A 20,608-nucleotide genomic window follows, 5' to 3' on the forward strand; every position below is an offset into this window, starting at 1 on the left:
TGGTATTGTTTGCAGACTGCTGCCATTTGGTTCGCCAATTTTAGTTTTGTCTGTGCACAAAAATTCAATCACATTATCACCATGTGCTGCACTTCACACAATGCAAACTACCAAACTGTTGTCTGGTAACAAAATTTGTGCAATGTTGAAATCACATCATTTTTTAAATTTTTGCATCACAGTATTATTATCGGTATAACGCCTACAAAAACATTCTCCCGTTTCTTTACAGTATCATATGCATATACACACTTGTTTGTACAGATTCACACACACTAAGAGATAGTACTTGGAAATAGTGATGGTACAGGTTGTCTTGAAACCACAAGGCTTCATTTGTCACTTTCTCTTGGGGTTAATTAAACAGACACATTGGTGTCAGAGAGGCAGAAAGTGAAATAACCGTGAAATAACTTTACAACAATCTATCTGACATTGGACAGTGCTAAAACTCATTTCTCCTCCAGGAGACTGTTTGGTACACACTGCAGTGCAACTCACTGCAAAGCGAGCAGATCAGTTACCCAACTCTCAATCAAAGTACTTTCTCTCTCTTTTTACAGAAATGCACATTCAACACTTCATCCTAAAGTCATCTCTCATTGTTAGTGTCAAATCCCTCTTGCTGCCTCTGTCTGTGTTGCCTTCTGACAAGGTTATGCAGAACAAAAAAGGAAACCTATTCATACCCTCAACTGAGAGGAGGCATGAAAGAGCAAGAGAAAAAGAATAAGGTTGAAGACTTAAGCAAGAGTAAACACCCAAGACAGAGTAATATCAACAACATAAAAGCAAGACAGATAATGGGACAGGAGAGGGATAAAGGACAAAAGCCAATCAAAGGAAGAGAAAAAAGGCAGTAGAGGGCATTTTGGCTCAAACAGCCCCTATCACTATTTAATGCACTCATAAATCCATTACTTAAGGCAATGCAGAGACTAAGTGGATTTGTACTGTCCTGCTTTGATTACCCTCGCATCAATAGCAGTGATGTGGAGGACGGAGAGAGCGGGAGGGAGGCAGCGCCCTGCTGGAGCCCTGGACCCAGTGTGTCCTAGTTGGCTCCACTCTAATCAATGCTCTGGGTGATGACACCAATTACTGCCTGCCAGCACGACAGCCCTGCTAATTCTAATGGCTATTGATTAGCTCAATGCTAAAAAGCAGCACGGCGTGTCCAAGACCTCAGAAATGCTGCCTTATCATGCAGTATCCTGAGGGAGGAACAGAATGTACTGTCTACTGTGATGCCTCCATCTGGTCGATTTCTGAAAGCAGCATAGATGTCTCCTTCACTACCTGCGATACCCTATAATCCTGTGTGTGAAATTTGGCAAACAAATCTTGAAAGAGATACGTTTTCTGATGAAAGAAGGTTTTTTTATTTTCAGCATACGATTCTATTTTTTACAGACAAACAAGCATTTTCGTCATTAAATAGCCTCTTTGTTAGTTGTAAAAGATGACCGTCGCGGTTGAATATATTTATTCATATAAATCCTGTGATGGCAAAGCTGAATTTTCAGCATGATCCTTGAGAAATTCTAATGATCCATTCTAACATTCAATTTGGTTCTCAAGAAACATCTCTTATCATCAATGTTAAAAACTGTTTTGTGATTATTTTTTTCTTTGATGAATAGAAAATTCAAAACAGCATTTATTTGAAAAATAAATTGTTGCATAACATAAATGCATTGACTGTCACTTTTGATCAACTGAATGCCTCCTTTCTGAATAAAAGTAAAAAAATTAAAAATAAATGTATTATTTATTATTTTAAGGGCTGGGTAAAAAATATCTATTTCTCGATTTTAATCGATACTCATTTTACGAACAGATAACGATTCTTAAATCCCAAGAATTGATTAGGCTAGTCATCCTGTTTTCAGTTGATGAATGAATGGAACATTGTAGCGCGCATCCCATCCAATAAATCGCAATAATCTTTGCTGTGCTTTGTTACTATTGATATGAAACAAAGTCTCCAAATTACATCCATTTTCTTACGAAATACAAAAACATAAACACCGTTTTGGCGCTCTGGTGTGAGATCGCTCTGGCTCAGCTCAAGAGAAGCAGCAGAGCACATGATCTTCTCTTCTGCCTTAATAATACCAGTTACAGCGCGAAATAAACATGAATGAACATCTGAAAGTGTGTTAAAAGATAGAGTACAACTTATCGAAATCCATATTATGTCACACAGAATCGCTCAATCAGTGTTTCAATCGTGGAAAGACGTCAGTAAAATAGCATGTAAAAAATGTCATGTAAGGTCACATCACAAAAACCATATCTAGTCACCATAAACCCGTTAGTCAGCTAGAAAAATTAACTCTAGAGGGGAGCATTTTGCTAAATATATGCACCATATTACATATTCATTATAATGTTTAATGTTCTTCAATATTTAATGCATGTTTGAATAAATCTGGCAAGTTTTTATGACAGCCACCATTTAAATGTTTACATTTCACTTTATTATTATAAAAATAAATAAGTGTAATTTAAGTGTTTGTATACAAATCAATTAATTTTTACCTTCAATATAGTAGGCTAAAGAAGCCTACTAGGCTGCCAACAACGGACTCCCAGTTTACAGCATTAGTTAAGAGGTTTGTTTTCCTGGATTTGCCAAAATTTGCCATGTATTGTACCTGATATCCAAAATAATCAATATTGAATCGAATTGTGAAATTTGTGTCAATACTCAGCTCTAATAATATTATTTTATATATATATATATATATATATATATATATATATATATATATATATATATATATATATATATATATATAAAAAAGTTCTAAAAGTTCGAATAGCAGTGCATGAGGCACCATTAGTTGAGTGTGTTTTGACATTTTGAGGGTGTTTATGTGAATACCCAGTGGAGCAGGACTGTAAGAGGCCATGCAAAGATGCTGATAGAAGAATACAGAAGAGATAAGGAAATAGATAGGGATGCAAAAAACTGTACTGGTTTGATTTTATCAGACTAAAGTATTTGCATGGCATTTTAAAAAGATACTGAAATTGAATTGTAAACATACTAAGTGTGAAGCTGGAGGACAGAGAATCCTACAGAAATAAAAAACAGAATGCAGTGTAAGAATACTAGATCAATGAAATAAATTGCAAACATGTAGTTCAATATCTGTTTCTTTACCGGGAGCGCTGAACTGTCGTACTGATGTGGCTCTGGTCTTGTCGTAGACTCTGATGAGAGAGCAGCCCTTAGGGACTGTCCATGTGCTAGACCTGCTGTCTCTCTCCTCCACTGTATCATACACCTCCATGTGGGGCGGCCGCTCAGTCAGGTTTTTACTGTAATGACTCAGGCCATACTGAGCTATCTGGATAGCATAGAAATACCCTTGAGGGCCCCATTGGGTGGATAAAGGTACTCCTATAGGGAAGAAACAGAAGTAGAGATATGAGAGACTGGGTGTTAGAGAAAAGAGAAAAGTAGCAAATTTATATACACCACCATTCAAAACCTTTTTACAGGGGTTACAGTTGTAAACATCTGCTGCTAGTAATCACAGTGTTACTCACAGTGATATTGCCAACAAACTTATCTCAGAAGTCTAATGTGATGCACATAATAAAGCAAAGTGCCTAAAAGCCCCCTTAAAAAACCTTTTGGAAAGCAACAACCGCAATATAGACCCAAATACAGCATTGGAATCCAACAAAAAACAACAATAAATAATTATTTCTCTGAGTAATATAGGTTATTAGCCTTTAGACTTCCTTTTCGGTTGCCAAGCAACATTAGCAACTTGCCTTATTAACACAAAATTCAACATTCACAAGTGTACATATACCAACTGTTTAGCTTGATCATTTTAGGCTTAATATGCGTCTTAAGATGTTAACCGTTTTATAATAATAGCTTTACTGTTTGGTCTTTTGTTTTTAACTCGAGTCTGATAATGTGAAGCAGTGGTTTCTGCACTGATGCCATCTTCATTCATTATAAATAATGTTGTTTCTGGTTTCATGACTTCTAAACAATTTTACTGGCAAGTACTGACAAGTGAAAACATAAACCTTCAATTAGCCAGAGATGTACAAACGAGCGGTGAACACTGGGAGGACAAAGCCACTGAAGCAAACAGTCTTCAGTTAGTACCAGTTACCTTGATCTCAAGCATGAAGTTGTGCTGTCAGAGTTATAGGTCAGCAGGCTTTCATTAACTCTCTCTCTCTCTCCTTTTTTTCCATTTAACCACAGCTCATCTATTCTACAGCCTGGCATGACAATAATCAAGCCATAGGCAAAACACTGCGACCACGCTGCTGGTTTATTGCTGGCCTTAAAGCGTCTATTCACAAACATACACATAAAAAAACACATGCAGGGTTAAACACAGACAAAACAAGGCAATATAGATGACAAACACACCAATGAGACTGCCTCCCGCTTTCCAGGACGCACACACACTGGCTCTAAGTGGGACCTGTATCAGGAGGCATATGGGCACTGTGGAGGCGCTCTCTGGCCTAGATACTATTCAGAGCACTCTGATCCACTGCTAGAGGAGATGCCATCCCTCAAACTGAAGGAGGAGGAAAAAGGATCTCTCTTTCACTGTCACCATCCGTACTCATCTCCTTTTCATTCCTTTTTATTCTCTCTCTCTCCTTCAGTAGAGACTGATGAGTCTGTCTGCTGTCTCTGATAATAGGCTCTGCTCTAACACACTGCCGCAGGCTCATGTGGGTTATTACCTCGGAGCTCAACATACTGTTTTTGTGTCTCTGATGCCCGGGATGAGAACGAGGGGAACAGAACCTCTAATTAATCTTTGTTTTGTGCATTTGCAACACCTTTAAAAAATAAACATATTTCATACTACAGTGGATTAAATCTGATGAGGAGATTAATACCTCTTTCTGTTGCTGTAATAATTTGGTGCCGGACACTTCAAAATACATGCTAACAGAACACTACCTTAGTGAGATCAAAAAATGACAGACAGAGCAGGTCGCACGACCTTCACACCGGCACCATAACATTCCTTATACACTGGACTCAAGCCTGAGCTTACATGTTATTTTGCACTTTGAGGCTGCTCTAGCTTTAATTTTCCATGGATACCAGAGGAGATTCAGAGGCAATGCTTTAAACCTCAGATGATTCCCTACAGGCACCTTCATTCCAACACAGTCATTACTGCTACAGAGCTTCTTTGTAGTGTGCAGAACAGAGAGCGGTTCCATGTAAACAGCCTCTGAGTAATGGACAGGCTCTTGGTTATGGAGGAGAGGAACCTAGAAAGAAAACATAAGGGGACTGGTACAAACTCCATCGTTTTTGAACTGACACAGACATTTTCAAGATTTCATCTCTACTTATAGACAACACAATTTTTCCACCTGACACACAGGAATATGGTATGAATGTGCTTCTTTGCGGTGCTACAAAAAAGGGGGTTCTTAGAATGCGCACATGGAACAAGGTCAACATGTTTTAAAAGCTTTCACCAGAAAGTTGAAAGTGGTTTAATCTTGAATGCTGATCAATAACTTTGAAAGCTTTACAGAGCAGCATGCCTGGATGTGCTGCATTTCAGCATAAGTACTGTAGAATGCTTTCAGGTTTTTTTAAAGCAAGTGTGCAATGGTTTGCTCACAAGGTTGTCATTGGTTACACCGATGTACACTCACATATGCAAACACACAGACTCAGTCTGCTTTGTATTTGATTCATTTTCATTTCTTAGAAAATTCTTCCACTTTGTTTGCCATCCTGTGAAGCACTGCAAGAGACTTCACCGTCTTTAGTGAATAGTAATGTTGTGGTTTGGAAGGCATTCTTTATACTCCAGTATTGATCAGACCGACCTCATTTTCAATACTTCCTTAAGAAGTGATTACTTCATTAGCCAGTCTCATTATAAAGGAACACAGAAGAGTGAAAGGCACCGAATGAATCTCTATTCTCTTCAGAAAGCATTACAAACTTTGTGTTAATAGCTTTGACCATCAGGCTACCACCACCATCATATCAGACATCTGAGCTCTTAACACAAAGCCTGCAGGTTCAATTCCAGTTGATCCAAGAAATGTAGTGAGACTGAGATTAGCTCTATCACTGTGATGCCTTGAACAGGGCACTTAACCCTGTCTACTGAAGGACGGTCCTTACGAAGAGATAGAGAGATGGAGAGAAGAGTGAGCCAGCAGGAAATGGTTGAAAGTAATCTGTCAGGGCAGAGAAACAGTGATGGATCACTGACACAGTCTCTGAAGAGGCGTAAAATGCCTCTGAAGGACAAAACCCAGGCCACCATAATCAGCTTTTTCTTGTCAAGGAGTGTCATCTCTCAGTTCATTTTGAAATACTTGTCATTTAGGTTCTTTAACAAAAAAGAAAAATTATTCTGCTTTAATTTGATTTTGCTTTTTCTCATTGAGATTCACAAGAAGACACATGGAAGTCTGAGTGCAAAATTATTCTCCATTACGTCTAAGGTCATCAAATCAGCTCTTGTGATTCAGTTCTTGGCTGAATCAATCCCACTTTCATTTGCTTAATGTAAAGTCCATTGAGGGTGCATTACTCACTAAGAACCAGACGTAGATCATTCAAGCCTGGCTTCCAGGAAACTCCTCTTGGACTGCACTAAATGACTATTAATGGCCACTAACAAGTTGTGTTAGAACTGAGGCAGGTCGCTTTGCCTCTCTCTTCTCCCAGTGTGCCACAATTAAGTGCTGCTTTAATGTGACATGCATTTAGGTGAATCTTGATGATGAGGGAGAAAGTAACTGTGATTTTACTAAGACACATTAGGAGAGCCAGTTATGAGTAGGCCCAGGCAGAATATGCTGACTTTTCTCACATTTTCTGCTCTAATTGTGAAGGGTAAAACCAGCAGAACAGATTTAAACATGGTAAAACGGGTATGCTGAGAGTACTATACTTTTATTGGTAGCTGAATACATACTGGTGACCGAATGTATAAGGTGATGATACACAGGGCAACTTTTTTGAGCAATGTTGCTGGGCAAGGTTGCTCAGGCACTTTCCCATTGAGAATGGGCAACAAATTTCTATCTGGATACTTTAGATCGGTCGTTGGCCCTGTGTCTCACCTGGTTGCCCATTGACGGCAACATTGGCCAAAAAGTTGCCCCGTGTATCATCACCTACAGCCCAAACAACCGATGGTAACCTCAGTAAAGGTTAATAAATAAGGGTCTTATCTAGCAAAACGATAAGTGTGTCAAGCCTTTGAAGCTGCATTGAGACTGACATTAGAACCTTTAAACCGTTGGATGCCATTGAAATCCATTATATGGAGAAATATGCTGGAACATCCTGGAATGTTTTCCTCAAAAACCTTAATTTCTTTTCGACTGAAGAAAGACATCTTGGATGACATGGGGGTGAGTAAATTATCAGAAAATTTTTATTTGAAAGTGAACTACTCCTTTAACTTCCATCTCAGGTGACATCACATGGGAGCATTCTTAAATACTAATAATGCACCAAAATTATCAAAAAATAAATTTTCGGTAATTACATTTGGGTAATTGAACCCAGTAAGCTGTTCGGGGATATTGTTTTCTAACGTGATAAATTAAACCAGTCATAGTGAAGTTCTTCAGGAACGACCTGAGTCCTGATATTTCATCCAAACAAATTTTACAAATTGTACTTTTAAATTACAACTCCATTTTTAGTGAAGTGTGTTCACACTGTTGACAAGTTGTGGGCATGAAATAGACAATAAAACAGTCAACAAGTGCTAATTTAACAATCAATTATCTGATTTTGGTGCTCCAAAACTTTCATCCGAAACCGAATATTTATGTTTCTGCTGTTTCAGTCAAAAATTGAATCACTATTAAAGGGTTAGTTCACCCAAAAATGAAAATTCTGTCAGTAATTACTCACCCTCATGTTGTTCCAACCCCGTAAGACCTTCGTTCATCTTCGGAACACAAATTAAGATTTTTTTTGCGCAAAAACACTATGTTAACTCACTCGAGGCCCAGAGAGAAGGAAATGAATAGTGGAATAAAGTCGTTATTTTTGTTTGTTTTAGCGCACAAAAAGTATTCTCGTCGCTTGATAAACTTAAGATTAAGCCACTATGGTCACTTGGACTATATTAACGATCTCTTTAATAACCTTTCTGGGCCAGCAAGTTTCAGTCCCTTAGAAGTCTATGGAGGAGTGAGACAGGGCTCAGATTTAATCAAAAATATCTTAATTTGTGTTCTGAAGATGAACGAAGGTCTTACGGGGTTGGAACAACATGAGGGTGAGTAATTACTGACAGAATTTTCATTTTTGGGTGAACTATCCCTTTAAATACAGTTGTAAACAGTGCCTAGTTCATGCATAGGGCCACATTTGACAAATGTTAACAGACACCACAGCATAGCAATTCTAAGAAACCATTATCAGATAAGACCGATCAAATGTGAAAAGGTATCACTATTAAAACAAAACTCACCTTCAACTCCACTAATGCACTTGACTCTGTCACGGACCTCCACATTATACCCCTCAAAGGACATGAAGACTCCGTTGGGGTGGTACTGCTCTCTCTGGGCGTATACTTTGGAGTAACTGTGTGAAAATTCGAATCGATCGTAGCCGTCGTACTGCACCACCTTCCCGTATACCTCAAAGTACTTCTCCATCCAGCTGAAGGGCAGGTATACCTCACTTCCCTCTCGACGGCCCTTAATGGTGACATCGTCGTTGATCAGGCAGTCAATCTCTTCGTAGCGTACTCCGCCGACCACAGGTGGCGGTTCGGGGGGCTGGGCTTGCTGCGGATGGCCGTCTATTTTCGGGCTGGGAGGGGGCTGGGGATGCCGGGGCAGGAAGCGCAGCGCTTTCTCACTTGTACACTTGTTCCACAGAACAACCGTGAGCAGAGAGAGGAGAGCGCAGATCACTATCAGGGTCTTGTAGTGAACACGGGCTGCCAGACAACGCATCATCACTGCTTACCTACAATGTAAACACAAACGTACATTAACACGCATTCTATGAAACACCCATTGCATGAACTGCAATGACAGGCAAACATTCAATAATATACTTACAGTCCCCCCAATACACAGTGACATTTTAAATTTAAGCTATCGAGTAATCAGTAATCCAGTCAGAGGAAATGTTATGCATACCTACATGGAATTAATCAGAGTTTAAAAGGTCCAATCAATATTTTTCCCTTTGCATGAATAATCAAATGCAGCATTAGAGAAATTCAATATGTGTCTGGATGACTGTGTACACGGTTTTGCATATTGCTTTTAGAATTCATAGCAGCAGGGGAAAAGCATTTATTTTTTGTTCTATGTTTGTTTATCGTTATGGGTATAATGTGTAGCCTTCGTCAAAAAAAAAAACATTCACAATGGAGACTGTTTCTGGATTTATTGTGTGTCAGAGGCAAATTCTCTTCTGTTGAAAATGTTAGCAGCAGTGTTATTTTAAGAACTATTTATATACTATTATAATATTTATCAATATTTTGCATTAGCTTTTATTTTTTATTCTGTTTTAATTTTAGTTTAGGTATTATTAATTCTGTTTTTGATTAGTTTTGTTTTGTTTTCTATTTAGCTTTATTTTTTATTTCAGTTTTAGTTTTTTTGTAAATTTTTAAAAAACAATTTAATTTCAGTTAGTTACCTAGGCAAAATGTAAGTATTGTAAGTTAACATTATATTTAACGCTATTTATAAAGTTAACGTAATATTTGTATTTTATTTTAGCTTTCATTTAAATGAACAAAAATAATTTTAAGTTTGGTTAACAATAACAACTCTGCATCCCAGTCAGTCAACAATGTTTCCATTCAAGAAAATCGTAATATCACAAAAATAATCTGAATAAAGCTTATGAGATGATATATAATGATAATGGTCTGATAATATTTTCATTTAAGAATAAATTAATCATTCATATAACCTATTGAGCAAAAGTCACATGCCTTTTAAAAAATGCAATTTTGCACTTTAGTTTATGTGGTCTTCTTACAAAATTAAAAAAAGGTATACATTTCAAGAAAGCATCGAAGTTTTTTTTTTTCTTTTTAGATACTGTTCACATTTTGGTTTTTACATGCATCATTTTGTATGTAATATCCCAAATTCTGCATAAAAATATAAGGATGCAAAGCCAAAAGGTAGTTTATTGTGACTACTGTTCTTGCAATAGTGACAAGTGTAACAGGAAAGAAAGAATTCAATATTCTCTACACATCTTTCCTCTTTCACAAACCATATTGTGCTTCTGCGGTTTCTGTACTAGGGAGAGAATCACATTACTTCGTAAATGTAGCTCATAAGGCAAATCAGCAGCCTCTAACTCATATCATCTCTTCCCTCTTTGGCATGTTATCTTCTTCGCAAAGAATAAAAATCAATACACCGAACAGCACAGCCTCTCACTACAGCTAATTACTGTGCTGGGTTTAGCATGGACAACATGCCAATGCCATCATTAGCAGTCCACACCACTGTCAAACTACAGCAAGACTAAGGTCAACAGAGAACGAAAACGCATCAATCCATCAACCCAAACGAAGTGCCAAATATTGCTACACACTCCATATTTAACGAACCGAGCAAAAAGGACCCAGACGTGATGAATGCTAGCCGTACATACACGCCTTCATCCTGGCCTTCATATGTATTACGTGGAAACCTGATTTCATATAGTTCTGAAATATTCACTGCTAAGGAAGATCAGAGCAACTGAATCATTCTTTCTTCCAATCTTCCCGTTTAATCCTCTTTGCAGAGTCTGCACTTGTTTCACAGACCTGCGCTCCATCTCTTTCTAATCTCTTTCCCCTTTACTTCGTCTTCCCCACGTTGACTCCGCACCCTCTGTTCAGAGCATGCAGAGCAGAGCAGCGTCTGACTGCATCATGAAAGATAAGCAGCTCATCTTGTTTGCTGAGGCTATAAATAATTTGATCTTTTTGGCTTTCACAGGCAGAGTTCACATGCCGTTACTCTGAGATTCAGGGACATATTCAGAAAGTGCTGTCTGAACCCTACCGCAAAGCACCTGATCAAGCTTGCCTGATGGAGCATCTGGATCAGGCGGCCCAACGCAGTGCAGGGTGCATCTGTGTACAAGGATAATTTGCATTCAAATCCACTAATATGCAGGAGATATGGCTGAGCTCTGTATAATCCAGAGATCAAACTAAAAACAGGAGGAACATGGTTGTAATCCCTTCTCTGAACAAGTGGCATTGCGGACTTAAAGGAAGAGTACACCACGTCCTAGAGAGCATCATACCACGCTAGATTTAAGAAAAAGGCTTTTTGTAGAGGAGCTTACAGCTGGTAATAGGAGTCAGGGATGAATGCAGTCTAACATTGTGCCGTCCCCATAGCCACAGCTGTGGCCGATCGACTCCATTGAGGAAAACAGAGCTGAGCTGACTTATTAAACGCAGTGCTCTCAAAAACAGAATTCAAAACAAGCACATCCATCTCAGCAGAGCAGTCCCCATTAGAATGCGCTTAGCGCTGTCTCAGTCGCAGCGACAACCTGACGCTGGTCACGCCCCCTCTGAATCCTCATTATGTTGATTCATGTGCTGCTCTTTCATCTAATGCAGGCTGCTATCGATTCTCCACATCTTCAGTTGTTTCCTGCTACCTGGATCAGGACCTTGACACACACAGCTGTCCTGGTCAATCCAAAAACAGCAGTATAACTAATCTCATAATTAATCAATATAATGGTATTAATTAGTGCAAAAGTATCTTTAGATGATGTAACATTTGAGTTCCAAAAAAAACCCCAAATAGTTATATTAGCGAATGCCAAAAAACAGAACTGTTCAGGATCAATTGGTTCACGGAAATTGGTGGTCTTCTTTTTAATATGTGGCTCCAGTATAGCTAGCAAAGCATAGGCTTGAAGACTCCATTTTGCACTGTTTTGCGATTTTTTCCACAATGGATTAATTATTATGCATCTGGCTCAGAGCGCAAGGTTTCTGTGTGAGACAAATTTTTAGGATCACGAATAAGAAAAAAAGCATACGAAAATTTCGGACTCAGTGTGCCTTCAATAACAAAGGCTTCCTTGTCTTGATCTGTTTCTACATTACTTTGTTTCTTGATCATATGTAGCAGTCTAGCCCACTGATAATATATCTACCACGGTGTGAAAGACAGTGAAATCTCTACTGGTTGACATGTCTACGATCACATGGTATATACAGTCTTACCGCCCAGCCTTAGGCCGCACCATCCCAGGCTGCTGTCCTCTGCTGGCACCTTGAGCTCAGGGAACAGTGGGAGGTATTGTTGACACATGAAAGGCCGTCAGTGAAGGGGGGACAGGGCTGGCACAGGAGAGCTGGGTGCAATGAATACCAAGCTTTCAGCTCATTTGTCACCACAACCCACACAGACCTGCTCCTGAGACTACACGCCTGTCCTCCCTACTCCGGCCTGCCACAGGCTCTTCATGCAACACCAGACAATGCAGAGAGGAGCTGGAGCCCCACTGATGTTTTTTTTTACATTTATGCTACATGTTATAATGAGTAAGTTATGGTAATCACAATCAATTCTGCTAAAGAGAATAAAAGAGAAAGCTTTAAATGTTGGCTTTAGAATTAGGAAATCTTAGAATGGGAAACAAAGTGACAAATCTAACCAAAGGGTATATTTACTAATGTGCATGTTTAATCCACTATGAAACTTCTTTCAAACCTGAAAGGTTTTGTGACAAGGGTTTGGCAGTGAGAGAAACAGACAGCGAATTGAAGACCTATTTAAGGAAACGGAATAAGGGTTAAATGGTATCCAACCGCATTTTGAAATGCCACAGGGAATAGGATTTCCTGCTCTATTACACAACATATTAATCACAGAATACCTCAAATACGAGCCATTGTGCTGGCTCGTACATCTCAAACCAAACACAGGAAAGACATTACCTCAAGTCTCCTGAGGTAAGATTTCGATCATACACAATATGGCTTCTGGAAAAGAAGAGCAAGACTCAGAAGGGCTGTTACGCCCATGTTGAAGTCTTTTGTCACTCATTGGCTTGTTGGAGCTGTAGACTACAATTTGCCAACTGCCTGCAAACAGCTGCACAAAATTGTTAGCATAACAGAAATCCCTGGCTAAATTGGCAGTCAGAATCTAGCTCTGGATCATGGCAACCCAACTAGAGGGGAGCGCTTAATGACCGACTTTCTTTCTTCAACCTTTACAACTGAGAACTAGAAAAATGTTAGCTGAGGTTTTTTTTTTTTTGGTTTTTTTTTTTTCAGTATAAACAAACCATCATTGTTCCCTTTAAGACAACACAAATCTACATATTTATTTAATGCATTTAGTACTAAAAAAAAATTAAGATTTTATGCATTTGAGTAATTTATTTTGACAAAACAGCCAGATTTTATCCATCCGGATTTGATTTAATATTTTTGTTGATTAGTTTTTCTCCATCCACGTGTCGATTTAGAGGTTTTGATGAAAAAATTATAAAACCATTTCAGAATAATGCGCACTGATGAATTGCACACAATAATGTTTAAAGTCAATAAGATCAATGTTCATCTTGTCTTTAAGGAAATGTGAAAAAGTGTAGCAAAATTTGCTTCCACTTTACTGTAAAATAAGAATATTCTGCAATATTCTTGAATAATTTCCTGCAAAACTTCATGGCTGGTCAGGGTCAAGTGTTGGCATGCTCCTAGTCGAGGACATAGTCTGATCTGCCAACAAACAGCAGAAATAGTACAAGTCCAATGCCAAGGAAATGTGTTGCCCTCTGGCCAGCACTGAGAAGCGAGTCATGTGTATGAGCTCAGGTGTGTCAGATCGAACTAAACTCTAGACATTTCAACTCCTCTGAGCTGCTGATCAGCCTGGGGACGAATCAAGGGCAATCAGCAGCTTCAAAAGGAGCTTATTACTGATACCAGACCTGGCAGCTAAAGGATGGGTGAAAATAAATGAAAGAAGTAAACCAATGAAACGAAAACACACCGATCCCCTTTGTTCCAGTGTGAAACAGCTATATTATTAGGCTCATTAGAGAAAAAAATACAGCCAGAGGGACACCACAGGGATTCCCCCTTGTGTAACAGATGCAGCCCATAATAAGCACAGTTGACAGGCTAATAATAATGCACTGGATGTAATTTAGTCTAATTCTCATTAGAAAGGGAGAATGGAAGAACTCCCGGCAGTTATAGAGGACACGCACACATAAACGTACACACACACACACACACACACACACACGGCATCTGGGGTCAAGTCTTAAAATTACACCTTCATATTGGTGTAATATCAGGAGAGTAAGGCTCAAGCGCAGCCAATCAGATGCACTAGGACTGAACCTCATTGCAGGTTTGATCTGATATTAGACAAAGGTACAGTGCCATTTACTCTCTTGCTACGGGTGCAAATCCAGAGTTTATAGCTGGAAATGCAAGATGATCAAAGAGCAGATGTTGCAAAGATCTCCTTCTGGCTGTGATTCATGATCTAATCAACACACCTGTTCATCAGCACCATGAAGGCCCTGATAAAAACAACTTTGGCTAGTACATGAAGTCAATTAACACTGGTTTCTACATGAATGCAATTAAGAGCAACACTAAAGACAGCTTGAAAGAGCTGAGGTGTGCAATTCATGAAGATACCTGGCTGACAAGAGAGAGATGGCTCAAAAACTATTATTCCCCTTCTTTACTTTTTTTTTTTTTTAAACCTTTGAGACACCAGAAATGTAGAAACGCATCTTATGTATGCCATATAAAAAAATTACAAAAATTAAAAAAAGATCTTGAGCTTAATATTCAAACTTAAAATATGTGAAATACTGTGAAATGTAGGCGATTGTTGTGAAAAAGAACACTGCAAGGACTATACTCCTGTTCATCCCTGGAGGAAAACTTTGTTGCAGTGTCTCTGAGCACCCTAAAACCACTGGTATTTTTTGCTAGTGGGTGCTAATGAAGCCAATGAGATCCTGAGGAGTATATATCAATTGTATGACCAGGCTTTTCCCCTATTATTTCCATTTAATTTCCAGTTGTCATTTTAAAAAATGATTTACAACAAGGAGCTTTTTCATAATTATAACAGAAATACTGGAGGATATGTCTTACCTTATAAGGCCCTGTTTACACCTGGTATTAAGATGTGTTCATCGGATCATAAATAGACGAGGGAGACACATCCTTGTTTACACCAGGTGTTTTAATCAGTCTCTTTTGTCCACTTTCAACCACTTCTGTCCTGATTTCTTCGAGGATAGGGGTCTAAGTGCGGGTAAATGTATGTTCTAATGGTAGAAATGAGGTCAACCGATTTACAAATGAACGTGACCTGATCCGAAAGAAAAACACCCAGAGCAGCAGTGTGGCAAGCAGTGCGGGGAAGAACCGTGAGAGAGTGGCGCGAGGCTGGTGGCCTGATTGATGATAAGTGCCATCTGCACACAACACCGGAGGAGCTTCGAAAGCATAAAAGGAGGAGTGACAACAGGAAAGGACGAGAGAGTTAAACTATTTTATGTTAGGCTATGTTTTGTTTATGTGTGTGGCAGTCGTCCGTGAGGGGCTACCGCTTTTACTTTTGTTTTGTGTTTATTTTTTATAATTAAAGTCTTTAAATGTTCGCTGTTTCCCGCATCCTTCTTCCCCTGGACAACTAACCTTTTTACAAGCAGCTTTAATTTCTGCTCTGATTAAAAACCTCGCCTAAAACCCCAATGTAGGCACAGCAATATTCTTTTTCGTTTTCTACGCTTCGGGATAAACTGAAGTTCGAAATACAGGACCAGCGATATATACTTACTTCTTATTATAGCTATTACTTCAAATACTAGCTATGAATCTAACTGCTATGGACCAATGGTAGTACAAATAGTGAACAGTCATTTTAAGCCAAAATGGGGGTCAACCACGAATTGCAACAGATGCTGGTTTAAAGTACTTCTTCCTGCCTCTATGTGTTAATGTTCATGGGTAGCCTAAATGGGTTCCATTCAGACCTTAACATCAAATATTTTACTGTTATGTGTCAACAAGATTCAACAAGACATTTTCACCTGGCTATATCCAATGTTTAGATTGGTGGTGGTATTTATGCAAATTAGCACATACGTAATTAGATAATGCACCGTTTATCCATGTTAACAAACAATTTAAAAAAACTTGTAATACAATTTTTGTTTGTCTTGATGTAAGTAATCAACTCAGTAATTTTCATGGTGATGTCTAAAGGTTAAAATTTTTACCCTATTCACGCAAGAAAAAGAATGAGTAGGCATATGAATAGGATATATTTGGGTCTTTTTCGAAACTTTCCCCTAATGGGATTCTTCAGGGCTTTTCTTTTCCTTACTCAGGACATATTGAGGATACAAAATCAGTTGAGTTTGCTTCTGTTGCAATTTGTTGAACCTTTTTTCATAAAATGACTGGACTAAAAGTTTTTTTTTACAGCCTTAAACTTTTCTGGGAAGTTATGTCCCAGCCGTTCGTTCTTCAGTTTTGCTTGAAGTATATCATGGCCTTCAGTGCATGTTACAAATTAGGAAAGGTGAGATAAAGTGTTTGTTACATTTTTCATCTTCAAATCAAACTTGCGTCTTCAGCCGACAAAGTTTAAATCCCATCTGGCTAGTGCATTTCCAGGATGACAGCATTTTGGTATATTATGATTGCACATTATCTGGTATCTTAAAAAAACAACAAAAAAACAACAGAATACTAAAATAAAACAAATACCCTCACCAAATCAAATGCACTAGTCAATGGTCTTTAAACTAGTCTGTGTCATAAACCAGTATTTCAAGGCATATCTCTTCTTGCAGTGGGTGAGCAGAGAAATTGCTTTGAAAGTAATGCCCCTCATCAAATTCATCAGCAGTCAGGGGATTAGAGCCGTTATATTACCAAAAAGCTTAAGATCTTACGGCCAACGGAGGGATTAAACACTTCTCATAAAATGAAGACAGGAGAAGCAAACCATCTGACAGAGTCATTATGACCCCATACACAAACAGCACTAGCAAACAGACTGCAGTCACTTTTAGGGGCTGTTCACAGAATGTGTTTTTCCATTCCATTGCACTACTTTTCCATTGTTTTTCAATGTAAACACGCTAGACGGGCGTCTTTAACCATTGTACTCTCATCTTGTGTCTTTTGCAGTATCTTACAATAAACGACTACCAAAATTGCAGACTGGACACAGGCTAGATATAGCCTGCTTACATCTATTAATACAGAGACTGCGACTTTCAGTGATTTAATCACTGTTGGTGTGAACGAGACTTTATGGGTAGAGAGGCTTAAATTTACATCAGATCACCCCACATTTACATATACTTAATTGTGTGCTGTATTGACTGACTGAGGAGGTAGAAAAGTCCTTTTCTCCACTGACTCCTTGCTAAATCTACTTCTGCTTCATTTGTGCAAAGTACTTGTTATGTAGCTTAGATCTGTAATATGTAAATTAAATGTGGGCTTTGTCTATATTTACAACAAAGTAGTGTAAAATACAAGTACATCACTGTTCTAAACTCTAAAGTCAGTAAAATTTTTGTAAGAATTTAACAGTTTTATTCAGCAAGCATGCATTAAATAAATGTATAATGTTAGAATGAAAAAAAAAGTATCACAGTTTATCAAAGGAATCAAATACATTCAAATACTTTTGATCAAATAAATGGAGCCTTGCTGAGCATAAGAAACTTGAAACAAGAATTTTTTTTTTTTCATTTACTGACCCCAAGCTATTGAACAATAGTGTACTGAAACTATTTAGTGATTTCAACCATTTCATATGGCACAACACTGAGACACCACAGAGTGAGTAACTGATCATAAGCAGTGTCCAACAAAAGTGAGTGGATAACACAATAGTGATTTAACCAGTTGCTAACTTCAGGTTTGTAAATGGCAATACTGTTTTTTGTTTCTTACCCAGCTCCAATCATCAGTGAACGTCTGACTGTGCCATCATTGTGCTCTATGCCACAGCTAGGATACTCTGCTCCGGTTCATTTAGGGATCTGCTTCACAGAACAGTTTGTCATACCTGAAACAGATGAAATAGAAAAAGAAATAAGGTGAGAAAAATAAGAAAATCTTTACAGAATAATTTGACCTTTTCCTCAAGAAACTTGTAGCCTAATCCATGAATATTCCTGCAAGCAGGACAGTTTCTTTTGATCATACTCTTGATCAAGGATCAAAGATCAAGGACATAAGCGTATGGTTAGAAGAAACTATGTCCTGCTTGCAGGAATGTTACAGCTGTATACTGACTGGGACATTTTTACACAGTCCTGTGGTGATGATTTGGATTCACTGGTGGATGTAACACGCTCATATGTTGCTTTTTGAAGGGGTTTTATGCAACACTTAACGTTCAAAAATTCCCCTCATGTTCAAAAGTCCCCTCTGGAAAGATACTGTGGTTGTATTTCAGTCCGGTCACTTTGACTTCAGTTTTAATGAAGATTTCTGAGAAACTGGTAAGGTCCGCGATCTTGAGGCAGACTGAACATGCACTGGACCCCTTGCAGCTTGCATAAAATCCACAGAGAAGTGGAAGATGCAGTAACATTGCTTAATTTGCTTTTTAGACATTTGGATGGAAATGGGACACATGCCAGACTTCTATTTATAGACTTTTCAACGGCTTTTAATATATTCCAACCACACATTTTAACCAGAAGGCTCTTACAACAGTTTGAGTTAAGTAATAGTCTGATGGGTTGGATTCTTGACTTTTTAAACAATAGGACACAGAGAGTGAGGGTCAATGGTATTTTGTCTGACCGAAAAAACTCTTCTATAGGGTCTCCTCAAGGGTGTGTGTTGTCACCTTTGATATTTATTTTCTACACAAATATGTGTCAGAGCAGTTATGACAATGGAACCATCATAAAATATGCATATGATTTGGTTATTGTTAGTCTGCTTCCGGAGAATGAGACCAGCCACTGCCCAGTTATTGATGATTTTGTACACTGGTGTGAGGAATCTTACCTCCAGCTTAATATATCAAAAACTAAAGATATGGTCATTGATTTTTAGTAGGAACAATACCATGAATGAAGCTACTTTAATGAAAGGTCAGACCATTGAGTATGTGCAAACCTTGGGACTATTATTGATGCAAAATTTAACTTTGAAGCTAATAGTGCAGCCGTGTGCAAAAAGGGTCACCAGTGCTAAAATTGTTTAAGGAAACTATTACACTTTCATATTGCCCAAATGATAATGAACATGTTTTATCATGCTTTTTTTTTTTTAAATCAGTTTTGTCCTTTTCCTTGGTGGTATGGTTTGGTCATTCAAAGAAATTCCTTAAACCACATAGTTAAATGGTCTAGTCGATGGGTTGGTGAGTCACAGTTGTATCCAGCATCCCTGTATACTAGACAGTTACAGACGATGGCTACTTCTATTTTAAATGATGTCTCCCATCCTTTGCACAGTGAGTTTCAGCTTCTTCCCTCTGGATGGAGGTTTTTAGTCCCAAGGTGCAGAACAAAGAGGTGTAAAAACAGGTTTGTTCCTGCCGTTTTAACTTTGTTGAATAAACGGTAGGGGTATTATGTCTGTGTGTATATATGTATAGCCTATAGGTATACATGTATACATGGGCATATATGTACAGTATATAACTATTTTTTTATGATACGTCTTGAGTGGTGGAGTCTTGAGCACATGTATCATGTTATTGTTATTTTGTTGTGATATATTGGGATTTTTATGTGTTTTTGAAAATTGTGTGTCAAGAATGGATGCTATTATCATATTTTACTGCAAAACAAATTTACCTGCGTGAACAAATAAAGTACCCAATCCTAACTTAACGAAGGAACTCACTAAAATATTTTCTGCAACCTGAAGGCTAAGTTATCACTGTGTGCTTATCTCTTCTGAGGTGGTGGCCAATTTCAGATATCATCTATTAACACCAGCTAAGCCTGTATATTGGTTGTTCGTTTACATCGATGGCATATCCACTTCCTGGGATAAACATCTGATTGCAAACAGCTTTAACTGCTTCCACAGGAGGACAAATTCAACCCACAGATTAAATGTACTATCAAATATCATCTGATGGTGTTGGCGGTTGTTTTAGTTGACTAAATGAAAAAATGGCAAAGCTAATGCTGTTGTAAGATGTTAAGAGGAGATCAACTCCAAGCTAATTGGCCAGTTATCCATAAATGAAATCTGTTGTGAGGGAAAATGAAACTGGCACAGCACATTCGGCCTAGGCGTTAAGTACACTTTCACGTCAAGGAACACTGAGTTACAGTCTTTAAATAGACCATAAATGATGGAGAAGAAACAAATACATATTAGTAATTGCATTCGTGATGAATTTACAGGCTTGTCGACAGCCTGGTCGTTAATGTAGTGACGATCCATCAACCACAGTGAGTGGAGAGTGACTGTAACTCTTCACCCCACAATTAATCTCCGCCATAACAGTTTTCCGGCACCTGAGGAGAGGCTTGTTAAATTAAAAACTGCAGTAAATCACACCGTAAAGAAGGTATTGATCATTTTTCATAAAATGGGAATATTGA

The 20,608-nt window shown here is 38.3% G+C and overlaps 1 protein-coding gene across 1 annotated transcript in view; it reads right to left on the minus strand.

Annotated features, from left to right (window-relative positions):
- The window catches only part of glceb (glucuronic acid epimerase b), a 60,040-nt gene that overhangs the window by 1,567 nt on the left and 37,865 nt on the right, over window positions 1–20,608 (minus strand). Inside the window, 3 exon segments of the mRNA XM_081357703.1 lie at window positions 3,173–3,412; window positions 8,481–8,986; window positions 17,979–18,093. Of these exon segments, the coding sequence (XP_081213829.1) occupies window positions 3,173–3,412; window positions 8,481–8,976 (736 nt within the window). The 5' untranslated portion in view covers window positions 8,977–8,986; window positions 17,979–18,093.

The sequence above is a fragment of the Scardinius erythrophthalmus genome (assembly GCF_964197995.2).
Source record: "Scardinius erythrophthalmus genome assembly, chromosome: 2".
Taxonomy (NCBI): domain Eukaryota; kingdom Metazoa; phylum Chordata; class Actinopteri; order Cypriniformes; family Leuciscidae; genus Scardinius; species Scardinius erythrophthalmus.